Source organism: Protobothrops mucrosquamatus, unplaced genomic scaffold (genome assembly GCF_001527695.2).
Source record: "Protobothrops mucrosquamatus isolate PMUCROS unplaced genomic scaffold, P.Mucros_1.0 scaffold76, whole genome shotgun sequence".
NCBI lineage: Eukaryota > Metazoa > Chordata > Lepidosauria > Squamata > Viperidae > Protobothrops > Protobothrops mucrosquamatus.
Window position 1 is genome coordinate 673,910 of NW_015386453.1, and position 25,556 is coordinate 699,465.

At 40.2% G+C, this 25,556-nt stretch overlaps 1 protein-coding gene across 1 annotated transcript; it reads right to left on the reverse strand.

The window, feature by feature from the left end:
• Positions 1-233: 233 nt before the first annotated feature.
• GPR173 (G protein-coupled receptor 173) lies at positions 234-1,346 on the reverse strand. Its single transcript, XM_015812255.1, has one exon. It carries the CDS (start codon positions 1,344-1,346, stop codon positions 234-236), a length of 1,113 nt encoding a protein of 370 aa, XP_015667741.1.
• Positions 1,347-25,556: the final 24,210 nt, after the last annotated feature.

A 25,556-nucleotide genomic window follows, 5' to 3' on the forward strand; every position in this document is an offset into this window, starting at 1 on the left:
TTTACTCCAGAAGAACACAGACCAGAATCCAGCTCTGGTCTCATAGCAGCTAATGGATGATTTTGATAATTGCCCTTAGACAACAGAGAGATCAGAGTGTTTGTGATACAGGTACTCTGGGAGACAATGACCCGTTGCAGGGGAAGAAAAACCTCGTGTGACGTGTAAGGAAAAAGAAAAACAAATTCAGTTGGCGTGGGTGGGGTGCATTCTAGCCAACCTTTTAGCATTCCTCACATCACACAGTAAGGCTCTCTGGGCAATTCAGGCTCTGTCCTCCAGCAGGGAATGTGGGCAATCAAGCCTTTCTTGAGGTCTTTGTTGAGTAGAAAGCAAACTATGGGATTGACAGCAGCTTGGGCAAAGCTCATCCAAACGGCTGTGGAGAGGTAGCGGTGGGGGATGCTACAGGCTTTGACAAATACCCTCCAATAGCAGGCCACAATATAGGGTGACCAGAGCACCAAGAAGAGCAAAGTGATGACGTAGAACATCCTGCCTAGCTTCTTCTCAGCCTTGAATTCTTCCATGCCCAGCAATCGCCGATTGGCAGCATGGGCATTCTGCCGTATGCCCAACAATGTAGGAGGCATGGGACCACGGCCAAAGCCAGCAATCCAGTTGGCTGCAGCTTGTCCAGTGGCTCCAGGTCCATGGAACGTCCAGTTCTGGCTGATAGCTGGAACCATTTGGACAGGCTTCATCTTACGATGGCGGTACTCAAAGAGCAGTAGCTTTATATAAACCACATGGGTGGCGAAGATCAGCACGGCTAGCATCAGCATGAAGCCTAGGGTGTCATTGGCTTTGAAGTAGCGGTGCTCAAAGATGCATTGGTCTTCCTCACGAATGAACTTGTAGGTCCCAACATCAAAGACTGGTGGAAAGGCCATAGCCACTGACAAAGTCCACACCATGCAGATGACAGCAATGCACGTCCAGAAAGTCATGCGTTTGGCATAGAAGCGGTGGTGGGCCACAGCCATATAGCGAGTGACGCTGATGCAGAAGAGGAGAAAGGCAGCATGGAAACAGAAGAGAACAGCCATGAAGGCCACAATCTTGCAGCTCAGTACACTGTAGGTCCAAGCAGAGCCATGGCGGATAGAGACGAGAACAAAAGGAAAGCAAACAGCTGAGCGAATCACATCAGCCAGGCACAGATCCAGTAAGAAGTAATAGGGGGCCTTGTGGAGGCCACGCTCTTTCAACACCAGCAGCGAGAGAGACAGATTCCCTGCTAGACTCACACAGATGATGAAGCCCAGGAGTAGCAGCTTGGCATATGTGGAAGCTGTACTGGGTGCTGAGCCATGGCCCTCTTCAGTCTCATTGGCACTGGCCATCTTTAGGCTGGGGAAGAAAAGGGGGAACCTGGGTCAATGGCAATGTGCCTGGTGATGGCCCATGTCCCCGGTACTAAAGGGAGGCATTCTCTGTAAGGAAAGAAGTAGGAGAAAAATATGGAAAAGGAAGAATTAATCAGTTGTCATATAATAACTTTTTCTCATCATACTGAAATCAAGCCCTAAGTTTCTATTCTGGAATAATCAACATCTCACCCATTGAAATCAATGATGACTCAGAGTCTTTAAAGGAAAAACTTGGGGTTTGGTTTTGTTTTTTTTTGCATAGATGATGAAAATATCTGCACAAATTAATGTTAACGTGCTCTCCAGAACATTTTAATGTTCTAAAGATTTGTAAAGTTGCAGGGGATCTGAGAGCTTGGTCAGGATTTGGCGGGAGGGGAGACACTAGTACCAGATGCAACTACGGTAGGAACACCAAAATGCTATTTCTGGCCTACGGAGACTCAGTCAGTTGTGCCACCCTGAGCACAGTGAATTTTCTTACACACACACACACACACACACACACACACAATCTCTCTCTCTCTCTCTCTCTCTCTCTCTCACACACACACACACACACACACACACACACACACACGTTCCTGCCCTTCTTCTAAAAGCTTTTTATACATAATATTCTCTTTTAATCTCACAATACTGCAATTAAATTAAAGAGACAACTTATTAAGCCATGATGTCATTAATCATAGTTCATTGCATGTCATAAACCGTGTGTTCCCCCATAACTCTAATTTATAAATTGTACTTTTATCAATTGTATTTTATCATGCTGGATCCATGTCCAGTTAATCCATAAACACTCCTTTTTTAAAACAAGTTATGGCTTAGTAATATGTGAACATAGTCATTGACTGGCTGGGTAGGGTTTTTACGTATAACTATAACTTTACAAACTGATTCCTCGTATAACTATAACTTTACAAACTGATTCCTCACTGATGAGAGACCCTCCCTATCAGCTGCAGTTTCTTATCCTATAGAAGAAGCATTTCCTCCATTCACTGTCACTTTAAGCCATATTGGAAATGAACCTCATCCTATGTTTATAAAATAAGGATTGTTTCTACCCTGGAAATATTTTGCATTAGAATTCCTCTGAGATTGATTTTCCCCCACAAGATTCTATTTCCAAACTTCCCAAAAAAACTAAGCAGCCTTCAAAGCTAGCCATTAAGATAGGCTCAAATGCCTGGTACAGATGCAAAGAGCAAGAAAACTGAGATCTAGGATTTACCCACTCCACACATACATTTACATCAAAAACAAACTAATAAGGTTAGAGGAGAAGGGAGATAAGAAGCTGTCAGAATTCTCAGGAGAAGCCTTAACATTTAAACTGGTGTGGAATAAATATATGTTTGTAATTTTTGAGTATTCTTCATATGGTTTTTGGGACATGTAGTTAAAACTGTAGATACCAGTTTCATTGGATTCCCCATTCGGCCAAGCTGCTTCATATATTTTGAACTGCGTGGAGTCATCAGAAACATAAAAGAGAGGTGCTTATGCAGTGGTGGGATTCAGTCGGTTCGCACCACTTCAGCAGAAGCTAATTTTTTGTTGCCCAGGCCCAGAATGGACTTCCGGAAGCGGCATCCATACAGAGAACCGGTTGTTCATATATTTGAATCCCACCACTGTGCTTATGTATTCAGATCTGTCTGGGAAACAGTTAAATCTTTATAAATGCAAAACTAGTAGTTAATATATGTTACAATTATTGGGCAAATTCCCAACTTGGGGATGAAGACAATTAAAAGCAATGCCATTAGTCAGTAACAACAGTTTATAATTCTGAGTTTTTTTCCAAATTCAAAACTTTTTTTTATTCTCAGAAGCTCATTTTTATTAACTCTATGAGTGTTAGTACCACTATAAATAAGTAAGCTTAAATGGATGTGTTCACCATTTTTTTTACTGCATATGGGTATTGTTCAGTTCCTTGGCCAGTGTTAGNAGTACTATAAGAAACAAATTAAATATTTAGTTTCCTATGAATCCTAGATATCCACTGATACATGAGGCTTCCTTTTACATGAGGGATGTATAATTTAATAGTTGTCAGTCTTGATGTTGAAACTACCCTTGAAAAATCAGTGGGGCCAGGACAAAAGCTGAGGACATTTGTCTTATTTAATTTCCATTTAAATTGTGTCTGTGTGTGCCCATTTGTATCTCCCCCTCTCTCTCATTAAGAGACATACAAAAGAGTTTGACGGACTTTTCTAATGCAAATTTGAAACCATCCAATTATTATAAAGGACCAGATCTGTCTCTAAAGAATCAGCAATCAGTGAGATGAATGGTTGCCTTTTAAAATGCTTCTTACATACTCATAGGTATGTACATAGTAACAAATTCATCAAAATGCACACAAGTGGAAAAATCAGGAGTCAGGTAACACTTGTTCCAACTAACACCTTTTATTAAAAGGCCTAAGTTTATGCTTTTAATAAAATGTGTTACTTGGAAAAGGTGTTACTAGACTTTCTAATGTTTTGCTATCATAAACTCTTCCTACAAAGCAAACAATTATTGATTTAGCCTGAAAATGCCTGAAATTAGGTTGGGATCTAATTTTTAAGAAATAGGATTTTTTTTTATACACAGTGCATACCTGCTATGCACTTTAATCCTAAAAGGACAATAAATTTGTTCATCTTTACTTGTTGTTTTATTCTTTTCCCCTCCCTCCTCATACTCAGTCTTGTCATGTCCTCTAATGGGATTTGGACTGCACATAAGTACCAGACAAATCTACTTATTTTATTGGGGCAGGATGGGGGGTGATGACAATAGATAGAACAGTGAATCCCCCACACTATATTTACTTTGCTGGTACATGGAAAATATGAAGACAGGTGGCCTTTGTTAGTCACTTACATTCAAGCCTAGCAACCACAGGTAACAAAATTACGGATAACGAGATCTTGAAAAAAAGATACTTTGTGCATGCCCATCTGCTATTTTGTGTGTAAAGTAAAAAAACCAGCCCCAAATCACAGATACAGGAAAACATTTATGCATACCAAGCTCTGGCCTCTAATGAAACCAAGGGTCACCAATGTGTCTCCTGGATATTTATTTATTTATTTGGCCTTTCCCCCAAGTGTTAATGCCAGGATGTTAGGTGAGATCAATATGCGTGGGTCTCATGGAAGCATTATATAGTGCCTTTCCCCCCTTTTATGAATTAAATTTCTTATGTATTGCTGACCACCCAAATTATATGTTTCAAGTGGCTATATAAGTTTAACAAATAAATAATTAAATAAATGTCAGATTAACAGATTAGTTGTGAGCAATTGGAGAAACACAGAATTCTAATGAAAACATTTCTATTAAAATTTCTTGGCAGTTCAAATAATAATGCCTGCCCACCTCTGTGTTGTTCTATTATTATATACATCATGGAGATGAGCAATGCCATGTGGAATGAAGAAAAGCATTAGAAGTACTAAGCAGGATCAAATGAAGCATGTGGGAAAAAGAAGAAAATTAAATGTCATTTAGACTAACACTATTGCACCATATATATCTACTGTATTCTTCCAAGCAATCCTTGTTTTCTCCATATCCATACATTACTTTATAGGTTGCTTTTTATTCTTCAAACATTTCAGCTTTTTTTTAGGATCTCATCAGTTCCATCCAGCCATGCTGTCCTCAGTTTTCCTACTCCTCTCAACCATTCACTCTTCTTCATGTATTTAGTCATTCTCATTTATTTTTTGTATATAATCAAACCCTCTCAACATACTTCTTCAGTACTAAAGACTCCCTTTTGTTATTTAATTCACAATCACACAGCATTAATTAATTCTTGATCCTATCTTGTTTACCACATATGCAATGTAAGTACTATTTTTAAATGTTTTTCCTCTTATGTAAGCTTTTCACCATATACCAAAGTAAGTAGAGGTACAAAGCAATAAGTGGTTACAGTAACAAAACCTTGCTGGTCTGAATGCGCTTCCTCCCTCACTACCTTCATGAAAACTAGGGAGGTCTTGTTGGAGACATTGTTCAAGTTACAGATCTGGCCCAGACTCAGAGCTCTTTTATCTGACCCTTGTCTTGCTTGTGACTCTTCCTCCTGTTGCTCCAGGTTATTCCTTCTGCCTATTACATCAACTAAAGAAACGTTACACATCATTTTCTTACTCTTTGTTCAGTGTTGAATAATTTGCTATTTATTCTCACGTATGCTTTACTTCCATCATATTCTCTTCTTAATTACATTCTGCAACCAACCTTCATTCAAAATATTCCAAACTTCAAGCCTATTCACCTGATGTTATGCTTCCTGTAAATCAACAATCTTGTGTTGACAGCTCTACCCCCTACACATATAATTAACTTTCTCATATTCATGCGTTTCTCAAAGACTTGAAGTACAAAAAATGATCTGCACATTTTATGCCTAGGATAAGAATGCACTGCACTTACCAAATTTTGTTCACCATCTCCCTGTGCCATTTCAACTGGAACTGTGTCAAATGCATTTCTCAAGAGCATTCAATAAATAATCTCCCTTTAGCTATTGCATTTAGTCCTATAACCTTGCATTTCCTTTTACGTAAGGAAAGAATAATGGCATTCTGCCAATTTTCAGATACAGATGCAATATTCACACACATGAAATAAGACATGAAGCCATGTAACAAATTATTGACATTTTAACATTGCTCCAGTTATACCTTCTATACCTGCAGCTTTACCATTTTCCAACATTTTTACAGCATTTATGACCTTTCATAATTTTTTGTGGATTCCAATTTTAAAGCATTTATTTCAATTATACTCTTCAGCATAGCACTATCTTTCCCATACAAACCTCTAAAATACTTCTTTCAGTATCCCCTCATTTCAGTTTCATCCTCAATCATTTTATCACTTTTAAGATGAACTGGAGAGTCAGTTTGATGTAGTGAAAAGTGCTGGTATAGAAACCAGAAGACTAGGCCGCCCTTAGTCATGAAAGCTGACTGGGTGAGTTTAAGCCATTCACTTTCACTCAGCCCCCACCTCCACCCCCACCACCCAGGGTTGTTGTTGTGGGGAACATAGAAGCCAAGAGTATTAGTTATGTTTGCTGCCTTGAGTTAGACGTAAAAAAGGTGGGATATAATCATAATCATCACCCTCCGTCAGCTGAACAAAATCATCATCTGTCAACTGCAGCAAGATCACCATCCATCAATTGCAAAAGGCAACTTTATTTGTAACAGCTTACATCCTGCAACTATGGTAACTTTAATGGTCAAACAACATCTCCCTATCCCAGGGACCCTTAGGAAAGAATAGATGGATAAAAATGCCAAGTCCAATCTAAACATCTGGCTGACTGTGTGATGAACCACAATAATAATTGTTTACTCTACTGGAAGCTTCTTGTTTAGACCTTTTAATTCATCTCAAAATAAATTTATTTCCATCAAAATGGCTGATTTTCTCTACTTTTTAATTAATTGTTCCTGGGTATTTCTGGACACATTCTTTGTAACTACCTTTTCCTCTCCATCTTTGTTATATAACATTTTGTAGAGTCACCTTGTAGAGTGAGATGAACTGCATATAACTTTATTAATTAAAAAATAGACATTTTTCGCTTCTAATTCTTTTGCAATAATCATGATCTCACATGCATTTTTTCTCACCCACAGATTATTGCAGTTCATTCTACCATTCTTTTCAATATTTCCCATTATTGTAACTCCATACATTTCTGTAGAATTTCATAGCATAATTACTTTCAGAAAAGTTTCACATAATTTTTCCTTTTCACTATTTTTCATTTAAGTATTCTTTTATTTATTAAACGAATGTATATAACTGCCCAATAGACACACAGTGATTCCAGGCTGTGTACAGTATTAAAAACCCAGTTAAAAATATTTATTTATTAAACAAATGTATACAGCCATCCAATGGTTATTGTAAGAATTATAATTATAATTACATTGTATTGTATTGTAATCATTCATATTCATATTCATTTTTTTCATGTTGTACACCTCCTTTAGTTGCCTAACTTTGACTTTTCTTTCACTTTTCTTTTTCTTTCATATTTACTTTGTTTCCTAAAAACATTCTTGATATATCAAATAACAGTCTATCCCAGGGGTCCCCAGCCCCCGGTCCATGGACCAGTACCAGGCCGCAACATGCCAGCAACCAGGCCGCAAAAACAAGCACAGCCCCATCCATGGGATGCAGGCAGCACACAAAACCACACATTCTCTGGTCCGTGGTGGTCCGTGGAAAAATGTCTCTCCACGGAACCGGTCCCTGATGCCCAAAAGGTTGGAGATCTCTGGTCTATCCCACATCCAGAGTTTGTCATCTTGTTTGTATCTTTCATTAATTCTCTTCACTTTTGATTGTAAGCAAGTAAATCAGTCATGCTTTACCAATCATTCCTTTATCATGCATACATAATAGACTTTCTTTGCCAAATAGGTACTACAGCTTACTACCTATTTTTCTTTCTTTAATTTCATACATGTACTCATTTTCTTTTCCATTTGCTCCTCTTTCATCTCAAGCCACAATATTCCATGTGCCAGTGAATACTGACTTCCACCAATATCTTCATTGTTTCATTCAACTTTCACGTAACTCTTTTTAGTAAGATAAAGTGGATGAGGTTACCAACCTTAGTCATACCAATACCACATGCAGCATTCCCTATCAACAGTACTAGTCAGTTTGGGTATATTTTGTCCATCATGAAACAAACCCAGCCAAAGCCCGGTTTGAGTGCAAGCATGTGCATGCTCTTGTACGCAACCTAGGACCTCTAATTTGGGGATACCTCCCAACCTAACGTATGTATAGTTGCTCATGTCCCACCAACTGGGAGATTGGTGCATGTTCTGACATACTCAGGATATCAGCCATTAACTCCTTATTTATGTAGTGCAATAAAAGCAAACCTCTGGATTGTGGGTGCTGCATAAATGTACAAGAAATCCCTCTCATTTATGAAGTTACATTTTCTTATTCAGTTTTCATTATGAATGGATGCGACTTTTATAAGATAATCTACTATTGTTCAAATCACCGATCCATCTTTTTTTCTGATAGGCAGCAGTTTTTAAGGTCTCATTTGGTAGGTTTTTTCCACATTAGATTTGGTACTGGAGTCTTCCACATATATAGCTTGAACTATTCTACCACTGAGAAAAACTACCTCTCCAGATACTTGAGAGCATTCACATTCCTAAGACTCACAATAAGCTACCACACAGTGAAAGCCTAGATAAAAAAGGGGAAAGGGAAACAGTCTCTTACTATAAGGACATACAGATCTGTCATGCTTTATTCTGGCACATCACAGACTATCTTGCTATTCCTTTTCTCAGGGAGATGTAGTATCAAGTAGCTTATTAAAATCACAAGATAATCACCAGAGCACTCAGAAAGCATCAAGCTTGAAGTTTATGTTATGCTGAGGGCTCTAGTGATGTTCTCTAAAAGGAACCACATCTAGCTGACACTCTGGTAACCAGTGTGTCAGGACTGGAGCTGATAATGTACAGAGGTCTTTTCTTTCTCTCTACACTTTTAAACTTCCCTTTAACTATTTTCTGTTTTTAATCTTCTGTATCCTTAAAATGCTAACACTGAAATCATAAGTGGGTAAAGATTTTTAAGATACATAGGTAGTGATTGACTTACAACCATTCATTTAATGATAGTCTGAAGTTACAGTGGTACTGAAAAAAGTGACTTATGGCCGTTTTCCACACTTATGACCATTGCAGCATCCCTATGGTCACATTATCAAAATTTGGATGCTTGGCTTGCATAGTTATGACAGAGAGGTCATGTGATCACCTTTTGCAACCTTCTGACAGGCAAAGTCAAAGGGAAAGCCAGATTCACTTAGCAACCACATTACTAACTTAAGAACTGCTCTAATTCACTTAACAACTGTGGCAAGAAAAGTCGTAAAATGGGCCAAAATTCACTTAACTGTCTTGTTTAACAACAGAAATTTTGGGTTCAATTGTGGTCGTACCTGCACCATTTTACCTTTCCAAAAATATTACAAGAAAATGTCTGAAATAAGGCTTTTTGCCAAGTACTGTTGAAGTCAGCTGTACCCCTATCTGGCCCTTCACAGATTTGTACCATGATTAAACAGGTATGGGAACTATATCTTTCATATTTAGTACATACTGTTACAAATACAGTACACATGAAAAACATATTATATGAGACATATATCTTGTATTCTTATTATGCAGCTCCAGTTAGAATTATACTTAGGATTTCTGAAATAATCCATTGAAAAGGCTGACATTGTAGCCTCTTAGCCTTTCCAGTCATTCCTGCATTGTCTTAGTAATGTATGAGAATGTCTTTGCCCAAGAATTTTTTATTTAACCCTCATTCTTTAGCAGTAAATTCAGTTAAAAACTTATATATTTAAAGACTGGGCCACAACAAATAAAACAGTGGTTTATTCTATAACAGGGCTTTTCAACCTTTTTACCAATTGTACCACTTTTAGGATATGGCAATATTTGAGTACCACCTAGCAAGGTGTCAAAAACTTGATGACCAAAAAAAAAACCTGTTCAAAGTTGCAATTGCACTGAAATGACTTATGACTATTTTTCACACTTATGACCATTGCAGCATGCCCAAGCTCATGTGATTTATATTTGGATGCTTGGCAACTGATTCATATTTATAATGGTCACAGTGTTCCAAGGTCATGTGATCCCCTTCTGCAACCTTTTGACAAACAAAGTCAGTGGCAGAGCTGCTGGTGGCCAAGTGCTAAGGCGGGTGTTCCTTTCCTCCCTCCCTTCCCTGCCTCCCTTTTTCTCATTCCCATCTCCTTCTGAAGGAAGAATTTGACCCCCCCCCCATATTTTCCCTCTTCCATATATTGACCAAACAAGGAAAGGCCTCCAGAGACAGAAAAGACAAGCTGCTGAGTGAAATAGCTTAAAAAGGCACATTCCCCTTTAAGAATTAGCTACTGGCTAGAAAGGAAAGTAAGGAGCGCAGCCGGCACTTAAGGAAGAAAAAAAATACTGGCTGCCGGCTAAGGCAACCTCCCCAAATGGCTCCATTCATAAGTAAAGGAATGCTACAGGCAAAATCCATTCAGGAGAAAAATACTTCAAAATCCCTTGCAGCAAAACTTACAGCTAACAACAGCAGAGCAATACCATCGGCCAAATAGAAATTGCCAAACACTCCTTAAGAACACAAAGCCCTCATTGCACAAATCCCAGAACTTCAAAGTCACAAAAGCACATAAGAATCCTTCCACTCTCCATCTCCTTCCCTCCTCCGTGCCTCACCTTCAGCCATTGCTGCCTTTTTTCATTCCTCTTGGAGGGTGACCCCTCCCCCGCTGCATTTCTTGCCTGTTTGCTGCTGCCAGCACAGGTGGCTGCCACAGCAGTTGTAGATCGGCTCATGGGCAGCCTGCTTGATCTCCTCTCCCCCCATTCTCCCCCTCCTTCTTCTCCTTCGTGCAGCTGACACTGCCTCCTCCCAAGGCTGCTGCTTTTTCTCTCTCTCCCTCTCCTGCCCAAACTGCCTCCTTTTATAGCAGTGGTTCTCAACCTTTTTAATGCCACGACCCCCAACCGGTCGTAAGTCGAGGACTAAACCAGTCGTAAGTCGAGGACTAAACCGGTCGTAAGTCGAGGACTACCCAACCGGTCGTAAGTCGAGGACTTTCCCTGCCCGGAAGCGCCGCGCATGCGTGGTTCCGCCCCCTGCGCCGGCCGAGGCATAGCTGGCAAGCGGCAGAGACGGAGCAGGCCGACCACCAGCTGGCCCAGCCCAAGGGAGGTAAGGCACCCGCCGGAAAAGAGGAAAAAAAGGGCGGACAGCCTTGCTTGGCGACCCCCGTGAAATGGTCGATCGACCCCAAATGGGGTCGCGACCCATAGGTTGAGAACCGCTGTTTTATAGGCTCTCCTGTCTCCGCCCCTCCTCCTTTCTCATGGGGGAGGGTGAGCCAGAAGTGAGTCTGGGGCCTTTGCAGCTCCAGAGGACTCTCTCACTGTAAGTCCTTGCCTGTGTTGGCTCTTTCCCTCCCCCACTACACTTGGCTAGGCAGGGCTGCGTACCACCTGCCACTCATTAATGTACCACAAGTGGTACGCGTACCACCGGTTGAAAAGCCCTGTTCTATAACATATCTAATTGAGGACACACATAACATGTGGAAGTACCCAACTATATGTATCAAATGACATCTAAAAATGAGAGGTTAGCATGAATTTCTTGCTGAGGATGTCAAATCAGATCTGCCTAGCCTAGGTCCCACACTCCAGTAGTTACCTCACAAGGAAGATAACTTATTGACAGGGAAGATAAGCTATTGAGAGGCTTCAAGCAATGCTCACATACCTTCTGAATAAAACATGCAAGGGGAATATGGGGCCACCCAGGAAACTACCTCAGAATCCTTTACATGGTGGTAGGGAATCCTGATCTAAGTGAAACCTAGAATCCCAGGTTTTGCAAAGGAATTCTGCATCCATATGTCAACATGTACCTGCAGTCTTTTTTCACACACTAAAGATTGATTGATTGATATTTCATACTTCCAAACCACATCTCCTTTGGTTTCATGGATTGTGTGTGGCCTGAGGCAAGATAGAGGGGTGGGTTCCACCTCCCATGAGGGCATCTAGCCCTCTTCCCCCTTTGTTTTAGTGACACTCAGTAGATAGCCTTTGACTGGAAGAAAAAGAACTTTTACAGGAGATTTTCTTGCACTGTACATTCATATGTCTAAGCTGAGTGTGCCATCCCACAATATGCCCACCTGCAAATATATTTTCAGTGTCCTGATCATAGCAGCAGAGAAAGGGAGAGTAAGTGTTTGCTGGAATTTGTAAAACAGATTGAGCTGTGTCATGCAGTTCCTTCAGACTGACTCATCTGCATGGATACTGAATTAGTCACACACCCACAAACACCACTTTTTGGCCATCCTTGCCATCCACAGCAAAAGTATTGCATGCATACACGGGGCTGTTTACAAAGCATCAGTGTATTACAACAGTCATTTTAACTCTTTGAGATGCCCCTCATCTGATACATTCCTACCAAGTGACAAGGACAGCATTATGACTACATTCTGTCTCCAGATTACTAATCAGAAATATTGAAGCACTGCACATACAATGGATTGATTCACACCTAACATAAGATAATGTTTTACAACTACTGTTTGTCCGTCATAATTTCCTGACTTGCAAATATGCTAAGCCATAATGCAGGGATTGGGAATGTGATGCCCATAGGTATTATGGTCGTAAGTTGTTATGTGGCTCACTATGTAACCATGCCTGATTTTACACCCCTTTTTTGTGGTAGTTGTTAGGCAAAAGCGGCAGATGTTAAACAAACCCATTTTCTTGCATGGGTGTTTTTTGCCAGAAACCTGCAAAAAAAGTAAAAAAAAACATGGTCATGTGATTATAGGATGCTGCAAATGGCCATAAATGTGAACTCGTTGCCAAGTGCCCAAAATGCAATCACATGACCATGGGGTGGGGGTGTGATTCTCAGAAATCTGGAACTGGGTCATAAGTAGTTCTGAGGGAGTGCGTTGTAACTTCAACTTGTCGCTAAACAACTACCTGTATAATAGTTGCAATTTCCCTAATAGTAACCACAGCTAACCCTAGGCCTCTGTTCCAGAGATCAGGTAGCATAATAAAGAAATGGTGCTTCTGGGGTCCCACTACATTAAATTGTTAAATTGAGAGGATCTGGAGTGCCCCACCATCTGCTTGATGTTACTGGATGGAGATACTACTGGATACAGGCAGTCCTTCAGATAACCTTATGCTATGATGAGTTTCATATGTATATATAGAGAGAGAAAGTAAAAGAGAAAGAGAACTAGAAAAAGTTTATTGCATCTGCTAGATTTCACCTTTTGGGCTTAACATGTCAAACATTCAGAAAATGCCTAAATGACTATCGGCATGTCATACCCCCATCCTGAACAACAGAGAAATAATTCTCTATCTCACCCACCTATCTACGATTCTAAGCCACACTGAACAGCGGAACCTGGTAGCAGCGTTGAGGCTGAGCAGCCCTAGCACCACTGCTGGTGTGTCACTAAAACACTGTGGTGTCTCACCTTTGACACGTGTCACTGATTTACCATCTATGGGCTTAACAAATCTGTTTCACCTTAAAACATTGCTTCCCTCAAAATAATAGTCAAACATTTCTTATTTATTTTATACCTTGCCTTTCTGCTCCATTAAGTCCTGAAGATAAATAATGAAATTGGGCCCAGCTACTTCTAGTTCTGGTTCATATGCCCTGCTACATTCCCTGTAGCATAGACGCAAAGTATGTTGCAAAAAGGTTGTCTACCCATGGGCCAGGCCAACCCAACAAATGACTTAATGAGACGTAAGTGTCCCCGTGAGCTAGGAGAAATGTAATTTTTCTACAAGAACTAAGCCTTCCGATATGTGAAAATCATAAATTAATGAGGATTTTTAGGATTTGTGTTCTTATGTCAGCTTGATATTAAGGGTCACCTATTCTTATGCTCCTCTTTCCCAAGAGCAAGTTAATTTTCTGAGAGAAACTTCAGTCTCTCAAGAGTCTATGTAATATATAGCTGGGGATTAGATTCAATTCAACTTGTTTGTTGCTGTACGCACTGTACAATAGCATTGGGGGATTCCGAAAAGTTGACGCATGGAGGATTGCATTTTTACTAGGTTTAATAAATGATGAGATTTTTAAAAATGCATTTTCAAAATGTTGCTAATGTGTATTGCTATTAAGTTAAATAACAGAAGGGAGAGGTGCATATTTACTCTAGGGATAGCCCGGATAAATATACATAAAAACACTAGGACACAACTTCCTTTTTCTGATTTCCTGTTCAGAATTTGAGTCTCTGTCAGCTATTTTGTAAGGAAGACATCCACTATGGGAGATTAAACATTAGTCAACAGTTAACGTAAGCTAATGCAGGAGACTCTATGACATAGGAGATTAATGAAGAAAAGCTTCCAGTTACGGTATTTGTAATAGTGGGAAGATGAGAACCTTCTTTCATGAAAATAAGAATATTGTCAGTCCGTAACAAGCATCATTATTTTCATCTGAAATCCACTTTGTTTCAGGAGCTGAAAAAGTAACAGCTGTTTGACTTGGGAGAGTGCACAGGAGGGACTTCTGCAAAATTCATGGCTGAGACAAAAAAAGTCGAAAGAACTGAATACATCAAGTGGAAAAGTGGTAGAATTCCTGTTTTCCAGACAAGCCTTCTATAACCCCAGCAACTGCCCAATATGCCCAATATACAGTAAGGGGTAAAACTTGCTGTCACATACAAAGTGAAGTGGGGGGGGGAAGGAACATCTATTACATTTTTGTCCCACAGAATTCTTCTAATGGCACAGAACACTTGCCAGAAAAAAGTAAAAGGTATGAAAGGATGCGGAATAGAGTTTTGTTGAAAACCAAAACAACAATTGGAGATAAATTCTGCAGTAAATTCAGCTTAACAAACAAATATAATGAGATAACTGCTTATGGGCAGATTAGTTTCCATTCCTTAGCATTCAGTTAAATGCTAATGGTCCTCAAGATGGAACAGGTAATATATAAGCTGAAAATAAGCCCTAGTTTGATTTTGGGGGGGTGGGCCTAGTATAAGCCCTACCCCCAAAATAAGTCCTAGTTTTGGGGCACGGCACAGACCTAAAAATTAAGCTGGGGTGGGGGTGTGGAGCTGCCCCACGCACCCCATACCCACTTACCTTGCAGTCATGCCTCTCCTTGCAGGCCCACTTCTTCTGAGGAGTCTTCTGCAGTCAGGCCTGCATTTATCACTCACAGGCCTTTTCAGAAGGCCACTGCAGCCGAGAACCGAGCTATGGATTCAATCCATAGCTTGGTTCTGCAAGTCCTCTGCAGCTGAGAACTGAGCTCAGTACTCAGCTGCAGAGGCCTTCCAGAAAGGCCTGACTGTGAAATGCAGGCTGGAATGCAGCTGCAGAATAAAGCTGCTCCTTCCACTGCAGAAGAAGTGGACCAGCTGGGCGGGGCTATCAATGCGGGAGGTGAGTATAAAAGCCATCCCCAAAAATAAGACCTGGTGCCTCTTTTGGAAGGGGGGAAAAAAAAGACCGGGTCTTATTTTCGGGGAAACACAGTGTATATAAACCACATTTTAACCTAAAGAGAACCATGCCTCTTGAAATAAAAGTTTTCAAATGTCCTTTTTTGTCTTAGTATCCCTTCATTCTGAGCAATGCTTCCTTCCATGATACAATATTGGAGATCTCATCTGTACTAAAATGTCTCATCCCCAGATATTACCTAACTAATAAATATAGGACCAGCAACTTTTGAAGCCACTTTCAGTTCTGCTCAGTGACTTGCCTTCTCCAGTATTGTTTCCTCTGTAGCTACTATTGCTACTCACCTGCATTTTGTTCCCTTCTCTTAACTGCTATCCACCATTATCCTATTAACAAATATGATCTTTCTGTGTAGATACAGGAGAGTTAGGATTAGAATTGTTATAGTGGTTTTCCCAAGAAGGAAAACAGTTTGTCCCTTATTCTCTTTGCAAGTCTGCACATCTGTTTGGAAAAGAGTTGACCACTGTTTGAGACAAGCCATTCCTGGGACCAGCACAAATCTCTTAATCATCACCATTTTAATGGCAGAAATAAGATGAGCTCCTCACCATCCTAAAAGGCAGAGTAGGCAGAAAATCTGCTGAAAAGGGAAAGAGGGAAGGATAAGATAGAAACCAAAAGCAGGGGAAAATAGACTGAGGAAATTCATTGGTGGAATTATTACCTCCAGGGTATTGTTCTAGAATAGCATTTCTCTACTTCGTCAACTTTAAAATGTTTGGACTTCAACTCCCAAAATTCCTCCACCTGCATCCTGGGGAATTCTGGGAGCTGAAGTCCACACATCTTAAAGTTGATGAGGTGGAGAAATATTAGCAAACTATGGGAAATCAGTAAAGACCATCAAATATTTCAACCTCTTTCATGTTGCCTCTGGTACCCTGACACTTACGAAGAGGAGAAGGAAGGCAGAAGATTCAGCTTAGCTTTGAACAAGGCTTCCCTTATTTCTGTCCCTCAGCCTTATCGACACCCTTGCTAGTGTTTAGCTTGCTGATCAGAAAGAGAAGTTAACTTTGTAAAGGCTTTCTAAATGTGATAGCAAGTTTAGTGAACTCATTCATGTTCTAACTATCAAAGTAGACCCTAATCTGATGTTTGCAGATACATAAAGACCTACTTGCATGAAGGCACTTTACTTGCATGGTAAAAATCCATTATAAATTTCAGCAGTTTTACGCAATGTATGATTTATGATTCCATGTTCCATCATCTTCTCACAAATCCACCCCATACACATTCTTGCTGCTGTTCACTGTTCAAGCCTTTTCTCAGTCGCAATCTCCCCCATCTTGATACTCAGAAGTTGTCTTGGGACTGTAATAATAATCCACAACCATAATGAGCAAAGGCTGAGCTGGGAGTTGCATTCCCAAGATAGCAGACTGGCAAAGGCTTTTCTATGTTGCACAATGCTTTGCTAGCATCTGAATAGTGTTCCTGTTGGGCTTTTTTTCCTTGCTCAGGTTCTCTATACTATTGTCCCATATTAAGCTGTTTCAACCACCTAAACATACTAAAAGGGCCATTTGATTTAAACTAGGCTTTCTCCTGTCCTATTACATGTAGCTTGGTTCACTTACTTGGATCTTCTGAAGGAAACGTCTGTTTATGGTCCATTGGTTTGAATTGCACAGGTTGATCTAATAGGAAAATGTGATAATTCTGGCTTGCAATGAAGTACTTTTTCCCAACCTGACAGTTTCCGGGCTGCAGTAGGTGATCCTCCAAATCTATGGTCATCAGTTAGCCTGACAAAAGGACAAATTTACATGGATATGGGGACATAGGAACATAATAATGACTGCTGGATACTGGGCCAATTACTCCAGTAATCTGTCCTCACAGCGGCCAGCCAACTCTATACAGAAACCCAACAGTGTCTCAACAATGGCCATTAGTAGCCATTAATCCCCACAACTTCCCTGAATTGGTCCAACCCTGTTTTGAAACCAGTCAAGCTGGTAGTCAGCACCACATCTCATGGTAATGAATTTCAAAATTCAATTACATGTTGTGTTAAAAAATTTTTTATCTGTCCTGATTCTTCCTGGATTCAATTTCATTAAGTGACCTCTGTTTCTAATACTTTAGGAGGGGGAAAATAATTTCTTGCCCAATTTATCCACAATTATGCATAATTCTGTACACTACAAACATGCCCCTTCTCCTTGCTAAACTAGAAAACCTCAAATATCACTATTTTCTTCATAGGGACCTTCTTTAGCTCTACTATATCCTTTCTGAGCTGTAGCAGTTATAACTGCATACAATATTCCAGATACAATTGCAACGTTGATATATATAATGGTCTTATAAAACAGGCACTCCTCAACTTACAACAGTTCATTTAGTGACTATTTGAAGTTATAACAGCATTGAAAAAAGTGACTTATGACCGTTTTTCACACTCACAACCATTGCAGCATCCCCATGGTCACATGATCAAAATTCAGATGCTTGACAACTGACTCATATTTATGATGGTTGCAGTGACCTGGGGTCATGTGATCCCCTTTTGCAACCTTCTGGCAAGCAAAGTCAATGGGAAAGCCAAATTCATTTAACAATCATGTTACTAATTTAACAACTGCAATGATTCACTTAACAATTGTGGCAAGAAAAGTTGTAAAATGGGGCAAAACTCACTTAACAATTATCTTGCTTAGCAACGGAGGTTTTGGGCTCAGTTGTGGTCCTAGATCAGGCACTACCTGAACTTTATTTTGAGTGCTGTTTCTTATTATCCCTAACATATTTTTGGCCTTTTTACAGCACATATACACTGTATCAACACTTTCATTTCATTGTTTAATATTACTCCAAGATCTCTCTCCTTATCAGTCATTATTAGTTCTGATCCCTTTAGGGTTTAGAAATACCTGAAGACAGGAGCCACAACTATTTTAAATCCCTGGTATTTGGCCCAAGTCTTGATCCGTGAACTAGATTTTCCCCTCATATGGCAAATTATTCTAAATTCTAAACCATAGAACATCTCTAAAAACCCCTTTGCACAGATGAGTCCCTGTAAATATGAGAACAAAGTACTTTCACAAGAACTTTCACAAGAATAGAAGGGGTGAAGGATCTCAGTCAAGGCCAAGCAATTGGTACTGAAGGAGTGGTCTTTGCTATTTGTTTCCTTGCAGACATTTCAGTACCCAACTAGGTAACATCATCAATGATAGAAGGGAGTGAATTTGCTCTCCATTTATATGCAAGTAGCTTGTCCTGTCAGTGTTGGTTAGTTTGTTCTTGATGGTACCTTGATTAGGCTGATGTTTACACTGTTGGATTGTTTTCTGAGTTGTTAGTTCCTTGATGGGGGTACTGTTTACTGCTTGATGGTTGGCCTGATATTAATCCTGGTGTTAATATCTGCTTATCTGCAGAGATCTGTTGATTACATCAACACCTAGATAAGCAGAGATTAACACCAGGATTGACACCAGGCCAACCATCGAGCAGTAAACAATACCCCCATCAAGGAACTAACAACTCAAAAAACAATCCAACAGTGTAAACAACAGCCTAATCAAGGTACCATCAAGAATAAATTCACAACACTGACAGGGCAAGCCACTTGCATATAAATGAGCAAGGGAGCAAATTCACTCTCTTCTACCATTGATGATGTTACCTAGTAGGGTACTGAAATGTCTGCAAGAAAACAAACAAGCTCAGAGACCACCAAGGACCCCACAGTTTAATCCTGAGCTACAAATGTTCTTTTCTGGATTGGCACCTGTCAGCCATAATGTTCTTCGACAGTAACACCTATTGTTATTATAATCAATACTGACACACTCAAAATAACATTGGTAAAATACATTTAGTAACACAGCTGCAGTTCATATTAGACTGCTTCATTAACCTTTGAATAATCTTGAAGGCATCCAGAAATGCCTGGGCCTGAATTCAGGCACAAAATGAGACACATTCATTCTAACCTGAGGCATATAAAGATTTGGGTCTTTCCTATTCCATGTGTATATACAGTGATACATATATAAAGGGGAAAGTCCTATTGAATGGTTGACAGGGCAACAAATGTTAATCTTTCTGCCTATTCCACTTTATTGATTTATCTCATCTGGATGATCTATGAATAATTATGCTCAATATGAATGGCAAATGCATCACTGTTAAAAATTATACAGAATTTTACAATTAGGGGGTACACATAGTCTTGTGGAATCTGAATGAATTGTAGAATTTTATAATTCAATGAAATGATACTCCACCCAATTCATGAATAAATCAAGAAAAAATAATATGATTTATAAATTAATACATACATTTATGCAACAATGAACCCTTGTTCACTAAATAATGTTCATTCACAAAAATGGTTGTATATGTTTGGGTGACCTTAAACAAAAGCATCTTCTAAAGAGGTCCCAGGCAATGCAAATGCTACAATAAGAGAAATTTCTAACATAATTATAAAGAGAAAGTTCTACCGAAATCAGGATTTATTGACTGAATAAACTTTAGAATTGTATTGAACGACACACTCATTCAACACTTGGACACATGTCCTCATGCATGCCTTACATCCACACTTATACATACTTTTACATACAGTGATTATTTACACATAGTTAAGTGATACTTCCAGTGACATATACCTGCTACAATAAACTAATGAAAGCTGATTCATATACCATTCCACATAAAAATACATTTTTCTCACCAGTTTTTGTATACATAAGCACTTTGAGTATTTATTAGCAAGAAAAAACAATAGTTAATAAAAAGTCCTAGTAAGATTAAGCACCTATTACTCTCTTAACCATAGAAATTATAGATCTACTTTAGTGACTAGAATAACTGAAGTTGCTATATAAATTAACAGTTGGTTTATTGGGATCTTAGACAAAAGCAAATAAATATAAATTCCTGATGTTATTTTAGTAGATTACCTTGTGACATATAATTGGTTTACTGCTAATTTTTAAGTAGGAATTTATTAAGTATAGATATTAAACTCTCCAGACAGACAAGCAACATTTTCTTTACATCAGTGATAGTGGAGTAATGTAATTATCTAAAGTTATATTATTTCTAATTGACTAACAGTTTATTCAACCTTGCAAATAAATTGGTTATAGTTACTAGCACATGACTATTCTTTACTACTTTAACTTCCAAGTTTATATCCTTCTTATTTAATCTCTGAAGTACAACTAAGTAACTTTTATGAAGTTTTCTAGCTAATTATATAATGATTTATTAATCAAAGATAAGTGGCTATTTATGATTGTGTTATTTATATCTCACCTTTCCTTCGGGGTTCAAGGTTATATCCATGCCACTCTCTCTTTTCCTTTACCCCAAAAACAACAACCCTGTGAGATAGGTTCACCTGACAGAGTGTGACTAGCTCAAGAACGAAACACAAATTTATTTCTCTATAAACACATTTGTTGGAATATTTGTTCCAGAAGAAATTTGTCTTTGACAGAACTTTAGATGGCAACCTAAAGATAGTAGCATTGAGCTCAACACCTCTGAATTAATATCAGGGTGACACAAAACAAGGTTTTTATTAATATTTCTTTATTGTAGTTTGTGGTAGGGATTTCGATTCAGATGTTTTCAGATGAAATATTTACGTTTTACACATAGCTTACTACCAATTTCTGTTAAAGCATCAGGTGGGTGGGAAGTGAGGGAGGATCAATACCTTGTCTCAAAATCAATGTACTTCTTTTGACAGAGCAGCTCATCAAACTGAGGAAGAATCCTTTAGATTCGGTTAACAGCTTGCTAAACACAAGCAAGGCCTAGTGGATGAGAACAAAGGGATTTCACATTTTCCTGCCCTCAATCTACTTCATCATTCTGCACACATTGAACTTTAGGTGTTATATTTTTATTAGTAATCTCAAGTGGGGAAAAAATAACATATATACTGGGGAATTGTTGCCAAAGTGTCTCACTTTCCTAGTCAGGATCAAGCCTAGGTAATTGCTCCTCAAGTGAGGGTTTGGAAGTGGGATGATGAGCTTTCAGCATGAGATGCATTCAGTCTTTCTCCTCTGCCTTCCATGCTTTTGTAGAAATGCCTGTATAGATACCCTGGAGGAAAAGCCACCACGGATTGAAGAATGGGTGGGGGTTCAAGAGCAACAGGGCGGAGAGGACCAAAAGATTAGCAAGCAGCAAAAGAACTGGGATCAGTGTAGTGCTTGCAAAATGGAAATAAGACTCCCACACCCAGCTTGATCATGAGCACATGAGAATGATAAAAAAAGCTGTCCCCACCCTTAGCTTCCTCCCCCCCCCCCCATGTAAAGGAAAAGAGGAAACAGGTGGTGGCTCCATGGAGACATCTGAAAAGGAGTGAAATGGAAAAGCAATACAGGGGAGGAGGCAGGAAGACAGAGATGGATGAGTAGGAGGAGAGGGGGTTTCCTATTGTGGTGGCTAGGATGCAGGGTGCATAGGATAGGAAGCGGATTCATGTGTTTGTCTCTTGCTTTGGGAGAACAGAAATAGCAATAAGAGGATCTATGGAGAGGTAGAGATAAGGGAAGAGAAACACATGAAAAAAAGGCTGGAGGGGAGTTCACAAGGAATGGCCATAGACAACAATCCTGCATCACCAGTTTTGAGCATGCGGTTTTGTCTGGTGACTGGGCCTGCTCACCTCCACTTCTCCAGTCTGGATAATCAGTGGAGTGGTAGAAATACTATCCCAGCTGGCTGGCTGAGGGTACATGAAGGTAGATGGATGGCACTGGAAGGGGGAGAGAAAGCAAAGAGCCTGCCTCTCAATCCACTCTACCCTGTTCTGGTAGCTCTGGGTTCACACCCTATCTAGGGAGGCTGGCTAGGAATGCCCCAGAGCTGTTGCGTTGGAGACAGGGCCAGTCCTTCTCCCAGGAAGAAATGGGGCTAGAGAAACTGCCATTTCAAAGGATCGCCCCCTCTCCCTTCCTGCAGGCCGTGAGCCTGCCCCCTCCCTCTATTGTCAGCCTGGATAAGGTGTAAGGAACTGGAAAATAATCCAAGCCTTTACCGTTTTTTTTCTTCTTCCGATGATGCTGACTGTTTAGGAGAATGGCAAAATCAGCCCTTGCTATGTAGAAGAAGGAGGGTTGATGGGGATGGAGAGCAGAGTCTGCCACCAGCTTAAAGGATGCATCCAGAAGAACTGAGCTCCGTTTGCCATGTCTGGACCAAGGTTACTCCATCATTTTTTTTCTGTGAAATTCAGGCTGGTCTGGTCTGACTCCCCAAACAGACAGCAGCAAAATCCAGTTTATTAGGTTTCCTTCCACAGGGTCCCACCTAGATCAGTCCATTTCCATTAAAATCCAGCCAGCAGGAACCCCCTCCGTTTAAGCAAAAAAAATTCCAGACGGATCCATTCTTATGTCAAAAAAACAGGCGCTCACCAATTCTTCCAGGGATTACTTTCATCAGGGTAACCAAGGCATCAGATCGCACTACACCCCAATCGAGTCTGTCCTCAAATCTCACAGCTCTCGAAAATTGGCTGTGGCTCGATTCATTTTTTTCCAGTGGGATTCCACCAGGAAGGACCCCACATTCAACTGCTCCTGTCGAAGTGGAAGTCAAGCCATCTTGGTCCCGTCTACCGGAAGATTCTTTAGCATGGGAGGGGGAGAGGACTTTAGGCCCCAGCATCTCCGGGCTTCATTGGGAGAAGCCATTGGTGGTGATGGAGGTCCAGGTCCGCGAGACGGCTGCCATGGAAGAGAGGAAAGGGCAGCGTGTTGCAGGAAGCGGCGTTGGATGAAATGGCTGTGGAAGCTAACAGGGAGGACAATGGACAGAGATAAGCGCGCCCGCTCGCGCGCGCCCCGTATGTCTGTGTTTGAGGACGCGCTCGCGCTCGCGCCCGCCTGTACGTGTGTGAGTGAGAGTGTGAGAAGGTGCGGGAGAGGGAAGCCTCGGGAATTTCCGGACAGCTTCGGCCCCAGCGGCGGAGGGAGGGATTTGGGCAGGAGAGAGCATCCTTTTTCACTTGCAAGACTAAGAGTAGCTGGTGGAAAGCAGCAAATGCCTCTGGGGTGGGGGGTGGGGACTCTGGGAAATTCTTGACAAAAGCCAACCTCAGATCCGGGAATTCGGCTTTATAAGGCATTCATCAGAAAGAGAGGACTCAAGGCGAGGGCTTCGTTTCTAAACTTCTGAAGTGGGTCTGACGGTCGAATAGGTCAACATTACTTATATAGAGTCGGAAAAGAAAGCCATACAGACATAAAAGACACGCACCTTGTTTAATACAATTCTCTTACTCGCCCCCTCACCGTCTTTTAATACTATATCCCACCGCCCTTCTTTCCAATGCAATTTCAACACTCGGTTGCCAAGTCAACCATAGGAAGGAAAACTTCTGCAAATTAAATCTTAAGAAGCTCCTCCCTGTCTCATGCTCACAAGTGCACCACAGTACAGAGTGCTGCATTACATGGGGCCACAAAGGATACGTATCACAAAGCATATTTTTAAAAACTTTCAGGAATCTTTCCATGGGGTATCTGTAAGGCTGTGGTCAACTATTAGAAAGCTATTTCGATAAGGGAGGATGGGTTAAGTACAAGGGCTTCAGCCCCACCCAAAAAAGCCTTGTTATGAATGCTGCTCATCCAAAGCTCTCTTCTCCAGAAGTTATTTTATAAATACGTAGACCATTCACTGTAAAAGAAAATGGCTTAGGGAAGCTCACAATAAGTAAGACAACATCTAGCATGCAATATTTCTAATAAAGCTATCTGCTTTGTTTAAGTTATTTAACACTATTTTATTCAACCTTTTGTTTGGTGCAGAAATCCATATTAAATAATTTTTGACAGTGGCTGTAAGGGGAATCCACCATCTACCTAGAAAATAAACAGAGCCCACTGTCAAACACCTTTTATTATTGCATTTTTTTCCAGTCCAAATCTACCTTGTAATTTATGGCCAATATTCCCCAATCTGCAAAGATGGAGAACATATTGCAGTTTTCTGGAGGGTATTTTTTCTGTTTTTTCTTTACAAGGTTAAGCATACACAATTCCCTTTTCCCCTAGTATTCATTTTCCAATCTTATAATGAGTTTTGTTCACATTCTCTGTAACTTTTAGAGCAGGCCTGTTATTTAATTTGTTCACATTCTCTGTACTTTTAGAGCAGGCCTGTTATTTAATTTGATTTTAGAACAGAAACTTGTGTATATTTATCGTGGTTTTTATTATCGCCTGTTCACCGCCCTGAGTTCCGTAAGGGAGATAGGCCGGTATATAAATTCAATAAATAAATAAATAAATAAATAAATAAACAAACAAACTGTTTCAAACTTGTCTGAATCCCTTTTTAGGTATAGTGCTCCAGGTAGGCCTAGGATACCAGATGAGGTCTGACCAGCACCAAATGGATTGAAATAGTGTGTAAACTAAGTCTCCAGAATTAGAAAGTCAGTGTGATCTGGAGAACTGTTCCAACGAGCATTCTGCTGCAGACACGGATGTACACATCAAAACTCTGAATCATGCTCAAGAATGCCCTGATAACCAGTGACAATATTTGTGCATCACACTATCACTGGTCCCAACTGAAAGTCTAGCATCTGTACTTTGGTCTCATTCCAGTTCATTCGCTGCAATCAAGTGCATAGACATCTTTGTTTAATCTAAGTCAGTGGTGGCAACCCTTTTGGGCTTAATGTGTCAAAAATTCAAAAAATGTTTAATTTGATTCTGCTGATAAGTGTGTCTCTCTGTGTGTGTGTGTGTGTGTCTCTCACACACACACACTGAACAAAAGAGAAACAGTTATTTATGTATTTATTTATAGAAAATGCAGACAAATTGAGGTAGCTCCGGGTCGCACAAGGTCTTCATTCTTGAAACAGCTTCAGAAAATATCCACAGCCTGTGTCATCTCCCAAAACTGTGAAAACATACCCCATTCTCACATGATTCCCAGCAGCTCTGGAGGCAGCGCAATGCCCAGAGGCTGCACAAGAGCACACCCCATTCTC

Bases quoted from the DNA above. Each gene is read 5' to 3' on its own strand.
- GPR173 (XM_015812255.1), bottom strand. From the start codon at position 1,346: ATGGCCAGTGCCAATGAGACTGAAGAGGGCCATGGCTCAGCACCCAGT.